The sequence below is a fragment of the Phalacrocorax carbo genome, chromosome 6, assembly GCF_963921805.1.
Source record: "Phalacrocorax carbo chromosome 6, bPhaCar2.1, whole genome shotgun sequence".
NCBI lineage: Eukaryota > Metazoa > Chordata > Aves > Suliformes > Phalacrocoracidae > Phalacrocorax > Phalacrocorax carbo.
In genome coordinates, this window is record NC_087518.1 from 33,374,750 (window position 1) to 33,393,721 (window position 18,972).

Sequence of the window (18,972 nt, forward strand, 5' to 3'; positions counted from 1 at the left end):
TTAAGGTTTTGTTCTTTTTTTCTTTTTTTATTATAAAAAAACCCCAACTATTCAGAAGTCCAAATGCAACGGAATATAACTGGCACCATCTAAGATACCTAAGTGTAAAATCCTGGAACGTTTGAAACCCCTGGCATGAGCTGGGAGGTGCTAGGGCTGGCCAGGACAGGTGGCCTCTCCTAGCCCCCATCACAGCAGGCAGCCCAAGGGCCAGGAAACAACAGTGACATCAACAATCTCTGTAAAACCATTCAGTTTTAGAAACTAAGAACATTATGGGGAAAGAAAAATCATCATCTAAAACTTTTTTCTCCTTTATCAAAAGCCCTGCTTTAGTGACATGCAAGTCCCGCTGGAAAGGTAAAACATGCACAGCTCTGTCCAGAACGTGGTTAAGTTGACCAGTCAACTCCTAGTTCAGGACACCTTCCTCCTGTTGTTCTAACACGCTCATAAGTGCATTGCGGCTGCTCAAGTTACAGCGATAAATGCTTCTGCAGACTTCCCAGGTCTGGGAACCACCTCCTGCAAACTCCACTCCAAGCTGAAACAAATCTCATCCAAGTCTCCTCTGCTGAGCCCTCCAAGCTCACCCTCAGTCCCACCTGGAAGCCCTCCAACAGCATCCTCAGGAGCTCTGCCTGCTCTAGCCGGGTGAGTCATTGGAACATCATCTCCTTTTTCAAAAAAAAAAAAAAAACCACTTTTTTTTGTCATTTTTATATTTAAATAGAAAAATACTACTTCACTCTGTGTTATGAGCCAGAGACCAGTTGACTTCCAGTGACAGAACCAGGAGCTCTCCCCAATGCTCCTACACTGAGACTGAGCTCAATGCCAGAAGATTCCAAAGAAACCTCAGAGTGGCCAGAGGGTGAAGATCTCCCCCTCACACCATACAGGCAGGAGCATGCGGGGCTCCATCACAGCTCCTGTCTTCCATTCTCCACAAAAAAGTGCCAACCTTGGAGAACCATAAGCCTGCAGAGAGCCAGAGGTGGGGCTAATACCCCAAATTTGACTCCTGGGGAAGTCAGCTAGAGTTTTAAGCTTTCCACCCACCTACTCACTTTTTGTGTCCAGTTTGTCCCTGGAAGCCACTGGATCCCATCACATGTACACATGAATTAGACAAAAAAATAAAACAGTGGTTAAAAGTTCTCTAATACCCTCTCCTTTATCATCTGAAGAGTCAATGACAAACAGACATCAATAAAACTAAATTTGCCCTCCTCCCCGTTTCAAGACAACAAGAGTTACTGAGACACAAAACGTGTTATCTTGTACCCTTGGGATTACATCTAGAAAGGAAGTTTAGGGGTGTGGGAAGTGTGGGGGAAGGCAGTGTTTGTGGGCGCAGTGCGCTTAGTTCTTGTACTCAAAAGGTTCGTCTCCAGTTTCGTTGAGGAGACACGTGCGGACGAGGGCCTCTGTCACAGCATAAGGATCACAGTTGGCGGAGGGACGGCGGTCCTCGAAGTAGCCCTTCTTCTCGTGGCCCACATTTCTGGGGATGCGGATGCTGGCACCACGGTTGGCCACGCCAGCGGAGAATTCGTGGATGTTAGATGTCTCATGGAAACCTGTCAGGCGTCTGGCATTGTCCAGCCCCCCTTTGGGGTCGTAGGCACGGATGTGGTACTGGTGACGCTTGCTCAGCTTCTCAATGGCCTCTTCAATGTGCCTGTGAAGGGCAGAAGGAAGAGAGGAAGACACTGAGTGCCTAATAGATGGTATGAGCATCCAAGTGACAGCAGATTCACTGCTGTCCCCAAACCACTTCACAATGAAGCCTATGCCCTACAACCTACTTTTCTGATCATCTCAACACAGGGCTTCTCTCCAGTCCTACTTCTGGCCCAGGCTGGTTCTTGGAAAAGGATTCCCATGGTCTCAAAAGGTCCCTTGGGAGTGCTGTGTGGGACACCAGCAGTTTGACCCATGGCCAAATCCCACAGACACATTGCCCTGGGGAACCTGCTCAACACAGAAGCTTCTATCTGGGAAGCTAACATGGTCACAGGTTGGCTCATTATCTCAGAGCATCACTGAGATTAAGGCAGGAAAACATAGCTGCCAGAAAGAATCCCTTCATAGAGCTCCAGTGCAACCCAGTGCTGTAAGGTCCCCACCTGCACATCAGCACCCTATAAAAACTCTGGTTTTATATTTTCAGGATTTTCTTGTTTAAGAAAACACGGCATTTGCTTCCACAGCCTGGCCTAGGCAGAAGAAAATAGTCTCTCTTTCATCACAGTTATAAACAAAAAAAGGCCTGTGCTGAGTTTGTTTGCAGCACTGGCAGATCAAGAGCTGGACAGCCTGTTACAAAGAGCAGCATCCTGGCCACCTGTGCTTCTGTCAGCACTGATGGAGCTCTACTGCTCGCTGAACATCCCACCCAGCATCAAGAAGGGATTATACCATTGTAGGAAAAAAGTCCATAAGAAAGGTTCAAACATAATGCCAAGCACCAGAGTGACATCTCCCCTGTGGTCAAAAGCTCTGCAAAAAAGCTCGCTGCTACCAACCAAGTCCAGCCTGCTGCCTAGCAAAGAGATACTACTGGCCCATCTCAAAAAACTTACTTGAGACCTCCATCTTCCCGCATGTTCTTGGTGCTGAAGTTGGTGTGACAGCCAGCACCATTCCAGTTCCCAGGGATGGGTTTGGGATCAAACGACACAATGACACCAAAGTCCTCGCACACCCGATGGAGGATGAAGCGTGCAATCCAGAGGTGATCCCCCATCTCAATCCCTTCACATGGTCCCACCTGGAACTCCCACTACAAGAAGGAGGAATCACTGGCTCAGTGGTGCAGAGACATTCACAGTGAGACACTTCCCACCCCCTTACGCTCTGATCATTGATGAAACTACATGGCTCAGAGCCAAAAGTTCCCGCTGCCTCAGATTCTTCTGTACTACCTCATTCCACAAGGCACCTAAAACAATTTACCTGGGCTGGCATCACTTCTGCATTGGTTCCTCCAATTTTCACGCCAGCATACAGGCATGCTCGGTAGTGGGCCTCCACAATGTCTCTGCCATAGGCTTTGTCTGCCCCTACCCCGCAGTAGTATGGACCTGCAATGGCACAGGTGAACAAACAGCAAGGGGAATGTGAGTTTCCAGGAGGAAGAAGGCTTAAATTCAGTGACGACCAAGCACACGTAGGGAAGAACTCTCCAAAGGCTTGGGATGTGTCGTAAAGCCCCAGAATCTGTTTTTCATGGAAGCACTAGCAAAGCAGAACACTGACATAAAGCAAGTCCCTCTGAAAGTCTGAGCTTGTGCTCTGTCATGCTGGGCAAGAGTTTAAGTCACCTGCAGACTGACAAACAAAGCAGCAAATTTAGATGAGGCCAATCTTCATCTTAGCCTTTCTGTAACGATCTTAACTTCATGGGTTAGTTTTTGCCAATATCCTCCTTGCTATTGTCCACCTTCAGTTCTAGAAACACCTCTAGTCTTTTGGCTCTCCTGAAGCACTTAAGATGTGCCACAGATTACAGTTCAAATATGGCATTAAGGACTCCTGACTTGGTCCAGCACAGATTCCTGAGAGGTTACCTTGGGGTCCAGGGAAGCCATTGGAAGGCCAGCCAAATGGATGTCCATCCGTCCCCAGGAGAGTGTACTCTTGCTCCATACCAAACCAGGGGTGCTGGTTGGACACCATATCCATAATCCGTCTGCAGGTGTGTCGGAGGTTAGTTTCTAGAATGGAAAAGCAACACAAGGCTTATTAGCATCTCTACCTCCGTTCCCCACTTCCACTTCATTTACAGTTTGTGTCCCAGCAGTGTTGTTGAAGAATCCCAGGACCAGCCCTTTCTCCACCACCAGTACTTTGCCTTTTACTTTTCAGGGCAGGGATTATCTCTGCATCACGTACTGATGCTAAGGGCACAAACAGCATTTGGATAGGTCTCCCCTTCCTCTCCCCAGAAACACCACCTCCACCAGGAGAAGAGAGAAGGTCCATTCACCTGCAGATTGGCGGTTGTATTTGAAGACCTCACAGAGAACTAGTTTGTTGGGATCCTTGCGAAAAGGGTCCCGAAACATAGCAGCAGGTCGCAGGTACATGTCACTGTTGGAGCCTTCAGCCTGGAAGGTGCTGGAGCCATCAAAATTCCACTCGGGGAGATCTGGAGTGGAGAAAGGAACAAGCCACAGTGACCCAGGGTCCATCACCACTAGGAGGATGGGCTCCCTGCCACCCTCCAGTATTACAGAGGTGAAGATGGTTATGAAGAGCAGGCCTACAATAGTTTTAATCCCAGCTCAGCTGATTTTGTTCCAAATGGGGGAAGAAACAACAACAACAAAAAAACAAAACCAACAAATACAAGGGAAAAAACAGAGGACTGCAACTCCCCGGCCACCCTGGGAAACACAAGGAGCTGGGCTGCTGGCCAAGACCAAGCGAACCGAGCAGCACTGAGGATGTTTCCCAACAGCCACGGGGATAAGCAGAGCACCCAGTTTCCTCACAGCAGTGGCTAAGCAAGCTGGGAGAAGGCAGAGCATGAGTTATCTTCGAACTGTAGAAATAAGGGGAGACATGAAATACTCTTATCCATGTTGCATGGCCCAGAAAAGGTGAGAAAGTGTAGGTGGAGTCTCATATGGAGGAGGAGTACGGCCAGCTTGGCCCCCTCACCCACCCCTCCTGGCTGTGCACTGCCCTCCAGGTCAAAGCACAGTGGGAGCAGCAGTGAACTCCACCCGGGCAATGTTATCTCCTCTATATCCTGGGGGGAAAGCGGGAGGATGGGAAGCACAAAGATTTTGAAGGATCTGTGCCAACCACTCCCTTAGAGGGAAAAGGAGAGGGAAAAAAAAAAAAGATAATTCTGCTCAGTCACACACAGTATTTTCATTTCATAACTGTCTCCAGCCAGCACCATGGCAACCTGGGGAAAATCCTAATGCTATTATTGTGTAAGCTGGGACTGTTTGTTCTGAGGGACACAAGCTCTTAATTACACCGGATAGCTCCATTCTTTCCCCTCCACTTTCTTCTGCCAAACTACTTCCGGCCAAAACGAGTACTTGAGAGTCAATGGGCTGCCGAGCCCCTGCCAACAGCCCCCAGCCCCTGCCAACAGCCCCCTCCGCAGCAGGGGCAGTGCCAGGGATTGGCTCCAAACCCTAGGCATCTCACTGAAACTCCGCATCTGGAGAGCTGGGAACTTCCCCCCAGGGTATCTGGGGAAGGAGGTAACTGGGAGGGAATAAGGAGCAGCGTCTTCCCCAAATACCATCCTTCTGCCATGAGAAGGGAGAAATGGCATCCTTTCTCTGCAGCAGCCAAGCACAGCTGCTTCCTCCACCTGGCGAGGGGCTGCAAATCCTGCACCTGCCCTCTCACCTTCAAGGCTCTTGGGCTCGTGGTCCAGCGTGCGGGTTTTGCAGCGGAGGTGCTCCCCTGTCCCATCGATCCAGATGTACATGGCCTGGACCTTCTCCCCCTGCGGCAGCTTCATGTACATGTGCTTGATAGCTTTGCTCAGGTGGGAGCTTGCCGAGGTGGCCATGGCTGCAGACCGGACAAGGGGGTTCCTGCAGGGATACATAAACAAACCCCAACTGTAAGGCCATCCCTGTGCTCCCAGATTTTTCACCCATCAGCCAGGGAGGAGCGGGAGGCAGCTCGGCCATGGGGCTGGCTGCCAACTCCAGCAGTCCCATGCCATTCCACGGGCAGAAAACACAGCGGCTCACGCAGATGCAGGCAGGTAGGAAAGTCCTGCTCCAGAAGCAATGACTTCAAAATGTCCTATTAATACCCAAACTCCTGCCAATAAACTAAGCCTTATCCACCAGACTAAGCCTTCAAAAGTGCTCCTCAGCCCTGTGTGAACTTTTCACCTCCACACTCACCACAACTCTGGAGCAAGGCTAATGCACAGGAAAGCTTGGCTGGGGCTTTCTTAGTATACTTCCTCCAGCACAGAGGGCTTGCCAGCCCCAGGTGCCTTCTCAGATCAGCTGGTCTGAAGTTACACAAGCCTTGTCCAGGGCAGGAGGCAGTGCAAAAGAAAGCAACAGGCAGCACAACCAACCCTGAGCAACCCAGGCAGCAGCCTCCAGGCAGCGGGAGGAAGGCTGAAGGGGCTCTGGTCCCAGGCGGTGAGGGTTACAGCATCCCCGCGAGCCCAGCACAGCCTGGAGCTGGGCTCCCAAGAACAGCCAGCCCACGTGTGTCAGGATCACAGCAGCCGGGAGACACACGCGTTTGCAGGAGCTTGGAAACGTAAACGATCTGGAAATCTGAAGTGACTTCGAAAGTCACTCCGACACCCTATCCCAGGCTCAGGCTGCCCTGACCAGACCTCCCCAGCCCACCCCGCTATGGCGGGGCTCCTCTGCGCTGGCCGCGGGGTTCTGCTCGCCCCGAGGGGGTCCTCACCGGCCCCATTCCACTGCGAGAACCGTCACCCACGCGTGCATCTCCCGGCAGGGAGGTAGGCAGCTGCATTTAAGAAAGCAGCTAAACAGCCTTGCGAAGGAAAATAAAAACTGCAAAAAGCAGTTGTTTTCGAGAGAAAACCAGAGCTGCCTCTCTACGCTCCCCCTCCCCCCAAGAAAAAAAATAGAAAGGCGAAGCAAGAATTTTCCCCTAGAAGGTCTGTCCGTCCATCCCCCGGCTGTCCGGCAGCCGGCGGGGAGCCCCGCGGGGCCGTTACCTGGGCTGGGCGGCGGGCGCTGGGCTCCCACGCCGGGCTCCCACGCTGGGCTCCCGGGGCCGCGCCCGCCGCCGCTTTATGGCGCCGCCGCGCCGGCCCCGCGGCACCGATTGGGCAGCGGCGGCCGGGCCGGGGGCAGGACGGGGCCGGCGGCGGGACGGGGGGGACGGAGGCCGCCGCCGCTCCGCCTCCGCCTCCGCCTCCTCCTCCGGCGGCAGGGCTGCCCCTGGCCCCCGCCCGTGAGGGGCGGGGGGGGAGGGGGGAGGGGGAGAGGTCCCCCGCTTCGCCTCGCACCGAGGGAAGGGGGAGGGGGCGTTACAAAGCAAAGGGAAGGTGGGGGTAGTTTTTGGGTTCTTTTCGCAACCTTCCCGGCCCGAAAAAATAACCTCTCGTCTTGCATACTTCTGGGAAAGCGGTGGCGGGAGCAGATCCAGGGCTTTCTGCGGCGTTTACATGAACGGCTGCCTTTGCATAACTCATAGGGATGGAAATCAGCCGGCCTGGGTAAACAGGGCAGCGGGGAAAGAGAGGGAGGAACTTGGAGCCCCCCCAAGCCCTGGGCCCCGGCTCTGGCTTAGTGCACATGTTTCGGGGTGAGGGAACAGGCAGTGCCTGCTCAATGCCACACTTCACCCCTTGGAGCAGGTAATAGGCTCCCACACCTGGATTTGCAGCCAAGACCTTCGCTCCAGGGCACAGGCTCAGTCGCTGTCACATGAGGGAGAAGAAATCCCCGAGCCCCACTCTGGGTGCAAGAGCACCCACTTCAGAGGCACCCAGCAAGCTGCAAGCACCGCCTAGCAGTTTTCCATCCCAGCAGCTTGCTCGCTGTCCTGTCTCAGCTCCTGCTCAGCCCTTTGCACCTCCCAGCCTGGACCCAAGGGGCGGGAGAGCGATGCCAGCACTAGCAGAAAGAGCTGCCACCTGTACATACACTCCTGTGTGCACACATACAGGTACCAGGCCAAGCATAGGCCACCCACACACCTGCCTCAGGATGACAGGATCCTGGGCTGCCCCATGCCAGCCTCAGGGCAGTGGTACCAAAATTGCTATTCCTCCAGAAGTTGGACCCTCCTGACCATCACAGCCACCCTACTGAAGACACAGCCTCTCTACAGTCAGAGTCTAGGGGGGGGAAGTGGCCAGGGAGAGCTTGATCCTCAGCCAGGAGGAGGTGGAAGTGCTGGCTAAGGCCTCGCCTTGATTTATTGCCCATCAAAAGAGCCAGGTCCCCACCTTTCCTCCAGGGACAACCCATCTCATTCTTTACCACAACCTTGCAGCAGCTATAAGAGTGTGTTAAATCCCCGAGGCTGCCCAGGACAGGTGAAATTGAGATGCTTTTCACCTCCTCACATTGCTCGGGCAAGGCAAAGCTACCACGTATTTACAATAGAAACTCGCTTCCCCCACACTACCTCAGTTCCTGCACCCCATGTATAGAGCAAAGGTTTCAACACAGACCCAATGCTGTGTTTTACCCATAGAAACTAGCTCAGGATCCCATAGTTCAGCTGTGGTTACCTGAATCCAGCAGCTCAGCTAAAGAAAAAGGAAGCAGGAGCTGGTGCTGAGACCCAGTAATGCCAGAAGAGTCCCAAAATAGCTCCCATAAATGGGAGCTGTCAAGCCCCAGGTAAAGCCAAGCCCAACCCTTTTCACCAAGTTTGCAGAGAGGCTTTGTTACTGACAGCTCCGATAGCTTCAAATTCTCAGAAATGTGCTTGCTACCTGCAAATTTCCCAGAAACTTGGCCACCTCCTGTGCTGGAAAAGGCTCAGCTCCACCTGCAGAGGTGGCTGCAGAGAAACTCAGGGTGTTTACGGGTGGAAGTCCATGCGACGTGGGGTGACCCCCATGCCATCCAAGCCTTGGGGCCAGGCAGCTCTTCTTTTCACCCGCTGAGTTCCAAGCGACCCCAAAGGGAAGGGGGGAGCAAAGGCAGCTTACAATGTAAACATCTCTCCATCCAGTGAATGCATGCCGGCTAGCAAACCCCCGCCTGGGAAAGACCCCCAGCGCGGGCCAGGGTTTCATGTCCGGGGGGGGGGGGGGGGGGGGAGAATGTCGCTCTCTGCCTCGGGGGAGGTTTGGTGGCAGTCCCACGCCCGTGTCCCCTCCCTGCACAACATGTTTACGAGCCAGCGGAGAAGAGCCGGCGCTGGAGCCGCGGGGCCAGCGCCCTCTCCCGGGAAGCCGGCGGGGGAAGAAGCGTCCCTTTGCCGTCTCGCAGGGTTCCCGGCAGCTTGTTTACCGCCTGCCTTCCCCTCCTCCCCTTGCAGGCTGCCGGGATTTTTTCGGGGAAACACGGCTCAGCTTGTGCCTTCGCCCAGCTGCGCGCTCCAGTGACCCTTATTGTCGCCGGCGTTCAACGCGACAAAAACCTCATCGGGGAGCTGGGGAAGGGACGATGCCAACAGGTGACACCTCCCAGGAGTGGATTTAAATCAGCCTTCAAAGGGCCCCGCTCCAACTGCGCAGCGAGCCTGCCAGAGACAATGCGCCACTCGAGGGGCGAGTCCCAACTGGCACATGTTTTTCTTTCTTCCTCCTGTTAATTCGTGGGAACACCTTTATTCGCCTGCCCCGGCACTTCCCTCTGGCACGGTTTATATCCTGCGAGAATGGCCAGGGTTGGAAAGCGCCTGGTGAGCTGGGAGGGTGGGTCAGGGCTGGATGTTGCAGCCTTCTGCCTAAAAGGCAGCAATGCAAACCCAGCAGGGACAGCACACAGCGAGGTCCCCAGTCAGGTCTGGGGACCAGGACGGTCGAGTGACCACTCTTCTGTGCGTCCAGTCCGAATCCACCCTGGCATCTTTTTCCGACCCCAGCCAGGAGCCAAGCAGCAGCAAGGCGCCATAGCTTCCTTCCCCACCACGCCTTGCTGGGGCTGCTGTGACCCATCCCTGTCCTCATGTCCCCAGATGCCCTGGGCAGTGTGCTCTTGGCACAAGGGCCTTGCACCCCTACCTGACTGTGAGGACCACCAGAAGTATGGGCTCATGAATTTGGGAATGCCTTAAAATACCGAAGCGTGACACCACAGGGAGGGGGGAAAAAAAGCAGGCAGAGTGAAATTCAGGGGTTAAAAAGACAGGATATGAAAATTTTCTGTTGTCAGGCCCTGGGGCAGGTGGCCACTGGCTTTGTCCCTGCAGTGCTGGGGCTCTTTCCCAGCGCCCCGGGGCCATCTTAAAAGGTGGCCCCTCTTTGCAGACCCTGCAGCTGGAGACCTGGCCACCCCCAGGATCTCAAACCCTACAGGATGCAGACCTGGTCCACTAAGCCCAGGTACCCCTTTGCCTTTCTGCAGCACTTAAAAAAAATTTTAAATAAAGATTAATGATTTCTTTTTTTAAACAGAGATATCGCACAGGGAAGAGGACTGGTCCATTTTGTTGTGACTGGTTAGACTGTAGAAGGCCTGACACACCTGAAATGCCCCAGTCCCCAGCAGTGGCAAAGCTGGGAGGGAAGGCCATCCCTCCTCGCCCCGTGCCCAACAGCTACGACATTCCAAAATTCAGATACATCATTTTCAAGGCCATCTAGGAAAGCACTTTGGGCTGCAAGGTCCCACATAAGGAAGTGAAACACACCTAAGTGAGAGGAAAGATGGGCTGGATGTCCTGATGGTGCATTACCTCCATCTATGCCCACCACTGGGCACAGCTGTCTCTGCTTGGACCCACCACAGTGTGCCCACTGCTGATGGGAGCTGGGCTCCGGAGGGACTCATGGGCCTGGAGGAACTGGAGATGCAGGCCCTTTCACCCATGATTAGCAAGGACCAGAAAAATGAACATAGCATCTTAGCAAGACGAGCAAGTGCTTAATTAACAAGTTGCCCCAATAACACTTGAACAGCAGTCACTGAGTGAGGACAGGGAGCTCGTCACGGGGTGGGGGAAACATCTGTGCTGGGGGGACTGACCTTGTACAAGCAGCAGTGGCCGACCGGTCTCCCCTGGAGCGCTGCGGGAGGCTGATGAAACCCCCCAAGGCAGGGAGGCGGTAGCTGCTCGCCCGATAAGTGAGCAAACATTGCACGCTCCGCAGCAGGCCCATGCTCCCTTTGAAGATGCTGCCAGGGTCAAGGGTAGCTGAGGGGTGGTGACCAGAGGGCTTTCAGAGGCAGAGCAGATTACCTGGGCTGCACAGAAGGGCAATTTAGGAAAGCAGATTAATACATAAAAACATACAGAGGCACACGCAAAGAAAAAAATAGCTCCCTCCCCTATGCGGTTCAGCTGCAATACCCACCCATGACGCATTTAGGAGATGACTGTAGCAGCCAAAAAAGCCTTGTGCAAACCCCCCCGGTTGCTTGCACCTGCCTCTCCACCCCTTTCTCAGCCACCTTGGTGCCAGTCGCTGTACCCGATGCCCACCTTGCCACCCCCAGCAGGAAGCCATGGCATTGCTTCGTGCCCGAGCAGCCCCCTTCCCCAGCTGCCCCCGGGGAGGACTCTTTGCAGAAAGGGCATTGCCGCTGCCAGCTCCGGGCTGGTCGGGCAGCAACCCTGGCAGGCAGCACCTACCTCTTGCTGGCTGTGCCTGCACGTGTGCAGACCTTGCGCAGAGGCCGAGCGTTTGCAGCGAGCAGGGGCCGCCACCGAGAAGCACGTGCTCGCCTTCAAAAGCGACCAGGGGAAGCTGGAAGATGAGAACGTCAGGAGCAGGCGGGATTTGAGACCTAGAAATTGCTTGGCTCAGTTTGCTCTGCACAAGGGTGGAGAATATCCCAGGGAGTGCTCAGCGCATGCCTTTCCCTGCAGTTGGAAATTGGTCACAGTGTGCATTGGCAGGGCTGTTTTGTTGGGGTTGGATTTTTATTTTTGTCTTTTTATATTAGCACTGTTCATGCTGCTAAATGCACTCCCAGCTAGGTCAGGGCCATGTTAGCTGTGGCTGGCAGATTAATTTCAGCCTAATATACTTCACAGCTCCATAAGTGAGAGTGCAGAAATCCTCAGAGCGCTGCCCAAGTGGATTCAATGGCAGGATCCAGGCCCAACATTGTAATTTATAAAAAGTAACTGCAAAGTGCTGTTGTCCATGCTACTTCCCTATGGCTGAATTAGGTCCCTGTCCCTGCCACAGCACAAGCTTACCCTAGTCTGTGAAGTCAGATCTGGCCTCATCTATAAGATTACGTGAGCAATTTTGCTTGAGCTGGAGAAGAGGCAAGAAAATGCAGAGCTTGCTGCAGGGGTGGTCAGGTGTAACAGGTCAGAGCCCAGCCTTCACCATAAATCCCAGCCAAGGAGACTACAGACAGATGGCAATAGGCTCAAAAGTATTTCTGATTAATGTAAGGAAATACCAGAGATGTTCCCACTGACCAAACAAGTCTTACGCACCCAGGACACCGAGCATGAAAATCACATTGAAAAAAATAATCCTAATATATTCCGGAAAGGAAAAAATATTTAAAGCTGAACTGCCATGCCTGAGACATCAGACAATTCCAATTTTAAAGGTCCTATGGGACCAAAAGGATCAAACCCATTTGCTGACACAGTCTGAGGCGTCCTAAACTATTTATATGAGAACAAGCTGGGGCTGCGTTGCGGGGAAAAATCCTGTCTTGCCCCAAAAGCTCACTCTGGGCATGTGATATTTGTGCTAGAGGGAGAGCAGGTTTGCGCAGCAAGGTGGTTGCGCTGTTCCCTCATGCTGGAGTTGTCCATCTTGCAGGGCCTGTAGACCATCACTTGAGGCCAAAAGCAATGCAGAGGTGTTTGGGCTGCTGTGGGTTAGTGGGTACCGACTGCAGCTGGGGGGGTGGGGGGGGCGGGCGGGGGAACACCAAACAAACCAACTCCCACCCTCCTTGTGCTACCAAAAGAGGCAGGTTGGGCTACCTGGTGAGGCTGCAAACAACCAGTGCCGGAGGCATCGAAGCTGATCCCGTGGTCAGGCAGCCTTGGACTTCGCTGCTGCAGCAAGCTGTGCCAGTTTATGTTGGCCAAGGATAAGAAACCCAGCCCCGGCCCCTCTGCCACCCTGGGAGCCTGAGGCTCTGCTGCTGGCAGAGGTGACCTCAGGTCTGCTGAGGGTGGGCTGCTCCCCGCGCTGGGGAACGGAGGACGTGGGTAATTCGGGCTCTGACAGAGAGGGAATGAAGCCCTTCTGACGTGTTTGGTGTTGCAACCTTGCCCTTATCTTTGTACAAAGAGTACAGCCGCTCTGCGCTCTGCTCTGAGCCCTCTTCTAAGTCTGGGCTGTGCTCATGCATCCATCTATTTTTTTAAGCCTCTTTGTTTTAAGCCTTTTGGGCTTTTTTTGTAATAGCCACACAGCTCGCATGAGCTCCTTTTGCAAGGAGCTGCTGGGGCAGGATGAACAGGGCAGATGTGCCCTTACACACACCAAGCAAACCTTGGGAAGCTGCAGCCAGGCTGAGTGGGGCTCCATCCTGCCAGACTTGTTGGGGTCTCCTCTTGGGGAGAGACACCATGGAACTGGCCCCGTGCATCTCCACAACAACCATGTCGGCTTGTTCCTGTTCACAATCTTGGTCCTCTCCTGGCAGAAACTGGCACAGTTCTGCTGAGGCCTGCCCAGAGCTGGATGGGCACCAGTGCAGTTAGACCAGCCTTTGAGGAGCTTACTGGGCATCTGCTCAGTTGCTAACTGGAAAAAATATTTTTTTTTTGACAGTTGCAACCTTTCTCCAAGGACTTTTGAGTCTTTCATATGTGAGACAGCCACCATGCCAGGACATCCCTACCCCGTCCCCTCTCATCTTTTGGGCTTAGCAACAAAAATCCTTATGAATTTGAGATCAGAGATACTCCTCCCCAGGATCTCCCATAACGGCTTCCCGCAGCTCTGCCTGGCACCACTAGACTAAGCAGCTATTTTGTGGCTCATGGCTTTGTTGTCACCACGAGGACACACATCTTGTGTGCACCATGAGGATGTGCGCACCACCCACCACTGTTAAAACCGGCAGTTTCAAGCATTTGAATTAACGCAGTGTAGCTGGTGCCTTGCAGTGTGGCAGGACATGACCAACCCAGGGCACATGTGTGTGCACAGACAGTTCAGGCACGATCTCTAACACCCTTTCACAAGTCTCTCATGTCCCTCCTAGCCTGGCACAGCACCACAGTCACCCTTCTTGCACAGGGCAGAGCAGCCATGCACAGAAAAATGAGCTCTCTTGCTTGGGGTGACGGAGCAAGCCAGTGCCAGCAGCCCAGGTCTGTCACAAGCACCAGCGCCACAATTAACTAGGAGTTGTCCCTGTACTAAAGCGGCTGTAGAGCCACAAGCTGAGATGCAGAGCCCTGTTGCTGCTGGGGACAGCTTCCATTTCTGATTTGACAGCGCCACCTCGTGAGGTGGCCCCGCTCCTGGGGAGCCCGTGGGGTGCAGGCAGCCGTCCTGCCCCACCGCTGCCTGCCCCGGCTCTGCGCAGAGGTGGCTCGGGGAGCCTCAGCACTTGTGTGTGTCTTAACGTGCCCGTGCCCATGCAGGTGACAGTAACAGGGGCCGCAGCCATAGCAACAGAAAGGGACATGACACTCAACATAATGCAAGTGTGTTTTGTTAATGGGCAGACAGAGAAAGCTCAGGGCTTCTTAGAAACATGAGGTTAGCGGAGTCTATCCTGTAGTCCCCCTTAGGCAAGGGCAGATGTCCAGTGCGGGAAAGGCCACAAAACCCTTTCCAAATCCACCGACAAGCAGACCCGCTTGCCTGCTACAATGCACATCAGAGACCCCAGGCACGATGGTACCCAAGACCTGGAGGGCCCTAGCAGCCCTGCCGGGTCTGACACCACGGTATTACAGACTGAAGGATCAAATACCCACCTTAGGAGCAGATTCCTCCTCCCTCCAGGGAAACAGGTCACTGCTACTGCAAGAGTGTTGTGCTTCTTTCTTTCTCGTCTTCCCACTGGAGGGTCTCCAAGGTTGGGTCTCAGTCCCAAATCTGATGAAGCAGGACAGCTAATAGGGAATCTGGGGTTCCTCTGACCGGGGCAGACATAGCAGGGTCTCCTGTGAAATTTCCATCACCACCTGAGCAGACACACTGAGAGCAACCATGCACAGTACACTGAGGTGTTACCAAGAACCTAGTTCGAAAGCAAGAAGCTTGCTTGACAGGGTAAGAGTTTAATTTCAGGACTGCCCAAGAGCGTGTGAGGGGCTGATGATTAGAAAAGTGACATTTCCCTGAAGGACAGCGAAGAGGGAGGTGCTGAGAGCTCTGCAGTCCCTCAGAGCCCACCAGGACAAGCGTGTCACAAGCAGTTTGGCACTCCAGAACGCATCCCTGGGACACAGCAGCATGACAGCCACCGGTGAGTGACCTTTGCTAGAGGATTCTGTCCCTCTGAGCACAACCCAAAAGGCAACAGCAGGGGAAAAAGCAACATCAGGCTTCTGAAATGTTGGTCCTCCCTGTGACACAGCTGTGCCTTCATGCAGGTGGATATTTCCAAGGGCATCCACCCACCAGTAGGCTGATGCCAGCCCACCCCCTTGCATCCAGAGTTTTCAGACACAAATAAGATTTCACAAGATTGTGGGAAGTGTTGGGCATTACAGGTGCACTACCTAGATGTCCTGGGTGGGTGGGGTAGGGGTCTGCAGCAACTATCACTCTACCCAGAGTCACAACCTGCCTGATGGTGTCTGCTAATTTGGGGGAATTTGCTGCTAGAACCTGAGCAAGAGGGCTCAGAGGGCACCAAGACAGTGGGGCTGGAGCAGCAGCACCAGAGCACAGCACACATATTCTCTCTGTGATAGCAGGGTTATGCCTGCTGTCTGGGTAAGGTGGAAGAGCACAGCATGTCCCCTCCAGCCACAGCACCTCCTTTCTCCTGCCCCATGGATGCCACCACATTTGTGCCTAGCCTCTACGAAATGTGTACTTTTCCTATTTAGGAAGCTGCCTTTTGAACTTTTCAGCTCCTGCGTGCAGCCAGACGTGGTGCTTTCCAAACACCTGTACCACCTGCCCAGAGCACATGGGTGCACTGGACCCAAATTTCACGGACTGTCCCAGATCCAAATCCTCCTATGTGTGCATGGATTGAGCCCATACACATCCCCTAGAGGTGTTCTGGTCCAGCCTCTCAAAATTCATCTTGTGTTCACACTTGTGTCACACTTGGCAATACAAAGCCCAGGTAACTTTGTCTTCTCCCCCTTGTAGCAATCATAGCCTCCACGGACATGGGGCTTCTGCTGAGAGATGATGTTTTTGTCGACTTTTTCAACACGTTTCTGAATCTTCCTGTAAGTCCACTCCACACCGTAAAGCCTGGGACCTTTCTGAGCGCTTTTCAGGTGAACTTTCAGCTTCTGCAGTGTTAGAGAACCCAAGAAAATTGGGAATACACCACACTCATGCTGGAAAGTGAGGGAAACCTGAGGACCTCAGCTTGGAGATAGAGGTCTGAAAGGAAAGACAGTGACCTTCTCCATAGCGAGAACTAATTAGAAGAGCTGGGCTCTGGGCTTCTCTGCCACCCTCCATCTCTTTCAGCTCTCCCCTTTTCTTTCAATACAGGTTTTTGGCCAGACACCCATTTACATCAGTAGCACAGGCCAGTGGGACCTCTGGCCAGAGCTGCCGAGCCACATGGTGAGAAAATGCCCCTTGCAAGGAGAGTGAGGAGGAAGGGCACAGGGCAGGGGAAGGAAGGAGCCAGTTTCTCATTGCCAAGACCTCTCTGGATCTCCTGTTTGTGCAGCCAGGGGTTTATTTCAAATGCAGGCATCATTTTGCTTTTGAGCCCTAGGAGGAGCACAAGCCATTTAAAGTCCTGGTGCAGGGGCAGCGTATAGGGTCTACCCAGCACTCAGTAAACATCCATAGTGGAGTTAAGGAGAGTGTGTGTGGTGGTAGGGAAGGAGGACACAAACATCAGCCCCTTGTGTCCTGTATTCCTCCTGAATTCACCAGGAGCCGAGATCCTGTTGATCCTCAAACTAGCTCAGCCCTCCCTACGGACGTCCCCCTTCCCCACAGCCACAAGCACTGTTTGCGGTGCTCAGATCCCATAGCAAAAGGGAACCTGCTCCTCTCTGTGCTGCCAGAAAACTGTCATGCCTTCCTGCCTGGGATCTGGGAAAGCAGGCAGGCTGCAAGGAGAGGAAGCCTTGCAGGCATCCACACAGCACCGGGTCTCCTGGATTTGCAGGCAGAGCCTGTGGGGATGCAGGCAGGGGCTCTAGCTCGAGTATCCCCCTTCTTTCTCAGCATGGGGATGGCTTGCATCAAGGTCTAGCAACACGGCACCTTCCCTGCCTCTTTCCCGCGTAGCAAGGATCTGTTACTCACCCTAATCCCCAGGCAAGAGACAGCTCCTTGTTCACAGCCTAATCCTCTCCTTGGGCACGGGGGGTGCAATGCAGGATCTCAGCCCCCTGGCTTTACTGGCTTGGCTGGAAAAGCACCGCCTGCCTCACTTCTGCAAATCCAGCCTGTGCCTCCATCTCGTCCTTTGCCAGAAGCTCCTGGGTTTCATTCGGTCGGGGGAAGCAGGTGAGTCATCGCGGGCACAGAGGAAACCAGTACAGCTTTGCTGCTACCACAGCAGGGCTTGTTCTCGCTGGGGCTGTCACCACCTGGTGCCTGCCCAGCGGCTCTTGCTTCTGTTCCAGGTTAAAAAGTCATTGTACATCCTATTTTTAGGGATACAGATCACAGGGTTTCCATGGGATGAGCGGGGATTTACCCCACAGCCCTGTTAGTACAGGCTCGCTGCCTCCGTGGAGTTGAGCTGAAATAGCTGCTTAGCAGGGTTTACCATGCAGTTCATGGGTGGAGCAGGGCTGGAGAGCATCCTTGGGCATGGGAAACTGGGGTCCTGGCATTTCAGATTTGATGCTATGCAGGGTGCCCGGAGCTTTCACACTGTATTGCAATATGTTCCTCATCTGATGCATCCTATGCTGGGAAAACAGGCCTACGCCGTGGTCTGTGTGACCAGCAGCAAGTCTGAATTATCCTCAGTTTACCCCTCAAACGAGCCATCTCAGCCCAGCAGACTGCTTCGTCAGACTGTGTATCAGTGCAAGAGAAGGCCACTGGAAAAAAAGCTATGGCAGCAGGGATGCAGATTTTCATTTCAGAAAAATAAGCAATTCATTAAGGCTTGCTCCAGTGCCATTTCTAAATGCATTGCTGCTTCTTCTCCAGCCAGGCTTAACCTCAGGCTGAAGGAAGTTGAGGGCAAGCCCCAAATGTAGGCAAGAGGTGGACATTTGTAAGGGAAAGAGGCATGACAGTTGGGCAGACTATCACTGACATGAGTGGGTTGTACTGCATCCTTGCAAACACCACATATGCATTGTACAATCCTGTCCAAAACTCCCATGTCAGTGTGATTTGCTGGTCTCCTGGCTCACAGCACTGCTGTCTTCTGGCAGCCTGTGTCAGGGAGGCTGGGGGGGATGCTGGGGGTGCCTGGAGGGCGTTCCTGGGGGTTGCTCCTGCATGCTCCCCCAAATGCTGTGCTCTCCACTCTCTTACAGCAAAACTGCTGAACTGGCAAAGTGCTGATCGGTGGCTGCTGGAGAGGTGCATCAGCGGGAGCCAGGGCATGTGGTGTTTTCGGGCCTTCATCCAAGGAACAGCAGGTGGGCACAGGGTGCTCTGCAGCCCCTTCTCAGCCAGCTGTGGGCCAGCTGCCCGGTGGGACACTGGCACAGAGCTGAGGACACAGGTAAGCACTGGTGGGAGACACTGCGATCCCAGACATGGTTTTGGAAGATGAGCCAGGAGCAGAACCCCAACATGGGCACTGCACACTGGGGAGATGCATAGCCCTGGATCTTCTCTACACTGTTCCCTCAGTTCAGCCAGGCAGTCTTTCCTTCTTTCTTTTTAAAAAAACACAGTCTACTTTGCTTATCAACAGGGCTTTCAGGGACTCCCTCCAACTCCCATCCCTTGTCTGATCCATAGGGGAAGAACTGACCAACTTCTGGCTCACCACCGAAAGGCTCCTGGGTCTTGATGAGTCAGATGTGAAGCAGAGGGACATCTACCTGTCCTTGCTCCACAGGCTGAAAGCCACTCACCTGCGTGAAGGCTCCACCATCTCCACTCTCTGCAGGACCACCATTGGTAAGAAACATAGGTGCCAGGGATGAGCAGTGCCCTTCCAGTGAGGTGGGCTTTCCTGCATGTTCCCAGTAAGATGGGATACCATCACCAGCTGTGCTTGGCTGGGGAGCTCCCCTGGCACAAACAGGTCTGAATGGAGCCAGCCACCCCATCATAAACCCTTGTGT

General features: G+C 53.6%; 2 protein-coding genes across 2 annotated transcripts in view; one reads left to right on the forward strand and one right to left on the reverse strand.

Annotated features, from left to right (window-relative positions):
• GLUL (glutamate-ammonia ligase) lies at positions 1–6,848 on the reverse strand. Its single transcript, XM_064454536.1, has 7 exons — positions 6,701–6,848; positions 5,383–5,573; positions 3,995–4,156; positions 3,576–3,722; positions 2,962–3,089; positions 2,589–2,788; positions 1–1,684 (listed from the first exon to the last, which is right to left on the reverse strand). The coding sequence occupies exons 2-7, from the start codon at positions 5,546–5,548 to the stop codon at positions 1,366–1,368; spliced, it is 1,122 nt and encodes a 373-aa protein (XP_064310606.1). The 5' UTR covers positions 5,549–5,573; positions 6,701–6,848; the 3' UTR covers positions 1–1,365.
• The window catches only part of RGSL1 (regulator of G protein signaling like 1), a 27,507-nt gene continuing 14,205 nt past the window's right edge, over positions 5,671–18,972 (forward strand). Inside the window, exons 1-6 of the mRNA XM_064455761.1 lie at positions 5,671–5,749; positions 15,884–15,966; positions 16,241–16,315; positions 17,089–17,218; positions 18,211–18,315; positions 18,644–18,805. Coding sequence (XP_064311831.1) covers positions 5,671–5,749; positions 15,884–15,966; positions 16,241–16,315; positions 17,089–17,218; positions 18,211–18,315; positions 18,644–18,805 — 634 coding nt within the window. The remainder of the gene's footprint in view (positions 5,750–15,883; positions 15,967–16,240; positions 16,316–17,088; positions 17,219–18,210; positions 18,316–18,643; positions 18,806–18,972) is intronic.